Consider the following 5276-nt stretch of genomic DNA (forward strand, 5'->3'; position numbering starts at 1 on the left):
GCGTGTTAATTTGGGACCCCGAGCCAGGAGGAAGGAGAAAATCTTTTCTGCCTTTGTGCTGAGATGAAAGAGAATGAGCATGAGGGTGTCGCTGAAGACAGCATTGGCCAAGCAGGTTCCACTGGGACAAGTGGATGTGGGCCGTGTCTGCACGGCCATTCTACTTGGGAAATAGATTGCTCTGTCCACGTGAGGCTGGTTTGGGAGAAAGAGGTGGTCACATTAGTAACCCTTAAGCATTATGACAGGGCCCAGCAGCCAGCAGAGGAAGAGACAGAGCGCGGGGAGGGGGGCAGGGTTTCCCAGGGTGAGCCCTGCTGGGGTGTGGTGTCACAGCAACCACAAGTCACATGCTGGCCATCCAAGGCGCCAGTGCCTGGGAAGAGGCAGTGTCCCCATTGCAGGTTGGAAGATTTCCTGGCACCTGGCAGGTGCCCATACCTGCTAGTCAGCCCAAAGCATGGGGCGGGTGGGTACAAGTCTTAGAGCTGTAATCCACCTGCAACCCAAACTCCAGGAAGAGGGAGAAAAAGTAAAACTGTGCTCTGTGTGGAGGAGAGCAGTCTGAAGGCAGAGCACGCACAGAGTGCTGGTGCCCAGGGCACAATGGCTCAGAGCAGCATGCCAGGGAGACCAGGAAAGGGCACCAGGCACAGAAGCAGCTCTTCCCAAGGGAAGCTTCTTGTTGAGAGTGTTGGCCAGGGCTCTGAGGAAGAGGACGAGTGCTTGACACACCAACAGCCCTCAGGGAACCCGGCTTTGGTGATGCAGGGGCCAAGGTGCTGCTGAGAGGGGTCTGGCAGTGTTGACAGGGGTGGCAGCGTGACCTGCCCAGATCCACGGAGTGATTCAGTGCACAGGGCTGGGTTCCTCCTTTCCTCCAAGGGCTGCCAGGAGCTTGGATGGAGGCAACAGAGATGTCTCCCCTGGAGATGGACCTGCCATGCCATGCCACCACCCTCAGCATCCTCCCTACCACCCTAATGGGGAGTTCATGGAGGGCTCTGCTGGCCCTTTCTTGGGTTTCACCCAAGGTACCAGGGAAAGGGCAGAAAGGAGGTTCACCCAGAGGAGGCAGGGGCCAACCCTTCTCGCTCTGCCAGGAATCTGGGCTTGGGGTCCCAAGGAAGGGAAGGGGCCTGGAGGTAAGTTTAACAGCCACTTTGCAGGAGAGGCAGAACTACACAAAGTGAGCACTCGGAGAGTAGCAACCATCACCGTTATACTAGTGCGTGGAGTGCACAGGGATGGGTTGTCCCGTGGTCCTCAAGGACGTGTACAAAAACCCCAAGGATACTGACCTTCCTATCTAGGCTGGCAGTCAAGGAAAGAGACCTTCACCAAGGGATTTCTCTGCTCCAGGTGCCAGGCACTGTGCCACCTGCTTCACAGGTGTTGTCTCGTTCAGTCCTCCCAACACTCCATCCTGATTCCACTAACCCCACCTCCACTCCCCCGCTTCCACTCGCAGCCCCCCAGGCCCTTCTTGAAGCTTATCCTGAGCGCTGCAGCCCACCTCTACCCTGCCTCCCGTGAGCACTGATTAGCATGTATTTGTCAGGGAGCAAACAAAGGCCCCAGTTAGTTAGCATGGGTTGGTGTCGGCCCGGTCGCATATTTTTGTCTTCCTCTTCATGTAGACTGTAAACTCAAGGACAAGTTCCATGTCTCACCTTTGCCAATCAAAGCACACAACTTTATTGGTGATACATACAAACGTAGGCTTGGGTGGATAAGGTTAAGTCAGTACAGCACATAGAAGGGGGGTGTACTTTTTTGATGAATAGGTTGACCATCCATCAGCTCGCACAGAAGAAGGAGTAAATGAGAAAGAATTCAACCTAAGCGGCAACAAATGCATTTTCAGCACAACCTCTGATATGTGTCTGGTCTCCATAAAATGGTCCCGCTTAGACAGGGAGACCACCACCGGCAAGGCATCCCTCATGATGCTATAATAAGATGTTCTGTATCCACAGCTGGCAGCTGAAATGATCCCTTTACCACAGGAAGAAGGCTGCAAGGGGGTGACTGACAATACACATTGCCTGCGGACTGCAAAACCAAGAAGTTACTGAAAGCCCCGTGGGAACTCCTGCCTGGCCAATAATTTTTTTTTAAATGTTTTATTTATTTTTGAGAGAGAGAGAGAGAGAGAGACAGTGTGAGCAGGGGAGGGTCAGTGAGAGAGGGAGTCACAGCATCTGAAATAGGATCCCCTGCCTGGCCAATAAGAGTGTGGTCCTCAATTTAGCAAGTGTAACTTTCACCCCATGATGTGGTGATGGGTTAAGGCTGGATCTTCAACAGCACCCACTGCAGGTTCTTTGAATGAAAACACAAGTGTGTGTTCATCAGAAGGGTCTTGGGCAGATTCAGTTCCATTCTGTTTGAGATAGCCATTTAAGAGGCCAGGGTGTCCAGGAGAACCTGTGTGTTTCCGTTCCTCATGAAGAGGGACATGAAGGAGAGCAGCATTTGGGCATCCAGCAATTCCCCTGCCAAGACTGGCTTTTCAGACAAACCCATCACCAGTTTCAAAACCTGAAGCTCAGCACATCCACTTCCCTCTGCTATCAAAGGAAACTTCAAGTCTGAAACGGACTTGGCAAGCATGTTATTAATAATGGTCATGCTTATTAACAAATTTAATCCGGCCTGCTGCAGAAATGACTTGCAGCAATGTGACACAGTTTCCCGACACACTTCATTGATGTACATCTTAATCTGGCCCTGATTTTCAATACTTGCATTCAAGTTATCCAGAGCACATAAAGCTTTCTCCTTAATAGCAGGGTCGGGAGTGGGGATCGTGTTTCCAACAATGCAGAGGCTGGCCAAATGACTATTGATATCGTGGCTAAATGAAAAACTGGCATCCTTGGGCTGAGCAAACCACATTTTCCCCTGAATGGAACGACACTTGGAGAGGTCACGAACACAATTGAAGTTTGCAAATACCTTAAGCATCACAAAATTATGCGATCATTTTAATTTGAAAAAGAGTGATTCATCTTTATTGGAACAGTGTCCTCTTCAAGCAGCTCTGTGGGGTTTTTTTGTTTTGTGTGTGTGTGTGTGTGTGTGTGTGTGTGTGTGTTTGTTCGTTTTTTTTGTTTTTTTACTGCTTATGGTTCATTCAGCCTCATACCATGGGCTTTGCTTTTCCTTGATCTTTGACTAAATTCAGAACCCTTAACTGTCCTCATCTTATGTGAAGCTCCCTACTCTACTGGTTTTCTTTAAGTGTGGTTGCACCTTCCTCCACTTATGGGTAACACTAATAAATTTGACCCCTTACCTCCAGATCTGTTTTCACTAAACCTATTTGAGCACATCTTACATTTATGACAAGTCACAGAAGGTTCACCGTCTTGTTAAAGCTACCTAGTTTTGGTGATTTCTGAACATTCTTTTCCTGGACACAAAAGGCACTGTCATCTAACGTTGAACCAGAGGAAATGAAAATGAATAGATACTTTATCTGAGATTAATCAGGTGGACATGTCAAAACTGAGAACACAAGCAAAATCAGTATCTTTCTTTACTTATTGAGGGTCTTTATTTTCAGAATTCCTTCTCTGCCTTTTACCTCCTTTAAACTCATTCCCACTGTTTCTTCAGAGGTAAAACATTTGACTTTCCCAACACAAAGTAAAAAAAAAAAAGGCTCAGAGCAAAGACTCAAAGTAAAAAAGAAGGCTCAGAGCAAAGACTCAGAGAGGAAGAATCCGAGTTGCCTTTAGACCCTGTATTCTGACTCAGACATCTCTATCCCTACCCCATATCTCCAGGATATCACACTGTGTGGAACAATTTCCTTCCTTCCTTGTCTAGATTTATGTCTACAGGTAGACAGACAAGAGAGAATGGAGACTGGCAGATTACTGGCACATAAGATCCCTCTATTCCGGGGTGAAAAATCTAGTTTCAAATGTCTCCTATTTAGGACTCGGGCACTCCCTGCACCCTGTGCTCCAGACACTTTCATCACCCACCCACCCCCATTTTTACTTTTTCCATTTCTTTGACACTCTCTTGACCTTGCTCTCTCCCCTCATATGCCCAATTTTGTGCTTTCTCCCTCATTTCTGCCCATAGATTTTGTCGCTGCTTCCCTCAGAGCCAAACAAGATTGGGATTAAGTATTGCTTTTCTGAAGACAAGATTGAAGTGGAAAAGTGGGCTCTGGTTGCGAGCTTGCCTCTACCACCCCCTTGTGGCTTGTTTAGGCCCCATATTTCCTTTAAGAAACAAGTTTCTACTGGTTTTGGTTTGTACTAAATATCATACAATACTCTTTCTCTTCCTTTCCCTTGGGTTGTGTTGCCTCTTACAAACAAGGAAACCAAAAGATAGTGGTTGGTGAACATTTAGTTCTGGATGATAAACCATAATTCCTACCTTTTACTGATTCAGAACTCTGTCAAATAATTCTCACTTTTCACTCCTATATCCCAGCATCAGCTCTCCCTCTGACACCATGCACCATTTAGACAATAAAAATGAGCTAGTGAGTAGCCTGGGTAGTGTAGGAAACATGACTCTGCCCCTTCAGGTCTCTGCCCCCACGCCCACCCTGACCTCAAAACTCCCCAGGTAATGCCCATTCTCACACCAACTTGCATACAACCAGAGAAGTTTCTTCCTTCTTCACTCAACTACAAACACATCTCTAAAGTCAACAGGGAGCTGATGGCTGGACCAAAAAGACCACCTTTTCACAATTTCTTGTCACCTGAGATACACATCACCAATAAGCCATGGTCCACAAGCTCCCTTTCCATGAGCAGTGATTCAAGAGTGTGCTCACTTGTCTCTCTTCCCCTAGCACACCAAACCTGTTATCCATTTTTTTGTCACTCTTAAAAGACAAAAGAAAATTCATTTCCATTTTGTTAAAAATTGCCTTTTCTACTTTCCAAGAAAGAAATCTGTCTTCTCCTGGAGCAACTATTTCTCTTTATATTTTCTGTCTTCTTCTAGAATACAAAGCAGTAGTCCATCTCTTCATTTCCCCTCTGCTCACATTCCCCATCTGTGATGCTGAAAAAGCTCAGCAACTAGTATCCATCATCTATCTCAGATCCAGGAGAAAGCAGATTTCCCATGAAAGAGAGGTTTGAAATAATTATTTATTGCTTCTGTTCATTTTTCTTGGAACTACTAGATTTAAAAAAATATTTGTACATCATTTTACATATTTAGGGAGCTTTCTGCACTGACTTTTGCCAAAATGTCACCACTGGTTATTTCTTAGGATAAGATTTAAGACA

The 5276-nt window shown here is 46.5% G+C and overlaps 1 protein-coding gene across 1 annotated transcript; it reads right to left on the reverse strand.

Moving 5' to 3' along the window:
* Positions 1–1674: 1674 nt before the first annotated feature.
* Positions 1675–2970, reverse strand: LOC120227251 (protein ARMCX6-like). The gene has a single exon (XM_039225396.1). The coding sequence runs from the start codon at positions 2968–2970 to the stop codon at positions 2404–2406; it is 567 nt and encodes a 188-aa protein (XP_039081327.1). The 3' UTR covers positions 1675–2403.
* Between the last annotated feature and the right edge of the window lie 2306 nt (positions 2971–5276).

Source organism: Hyaena hyaena, unplaced genomic scaffold, assembly GCF_003009895.1.
Source record: "Hyaena hyaena isolate Hyena2069 unplaced genomic scaffold, ASM300989v1 scaffold_2116, whole genome shotgun sequence".
Taxonomy (NCBI): Eukaryota; Metazoa; Chordata; class Mammalia; order Carnivora; family Hyaenidae; genus Hyaena; species Hyaena hyaena.

Bases quoted from the DNA above. Each gene is read 5' to 3' on its own strand.
- LOC120227251 (XM_039225396.1), bottom strand. From the start codon at position 2,970: ATGCTTAAGGTATTTGCAAACTTCAATTGTGTTCGTGACCTCTCCAAG.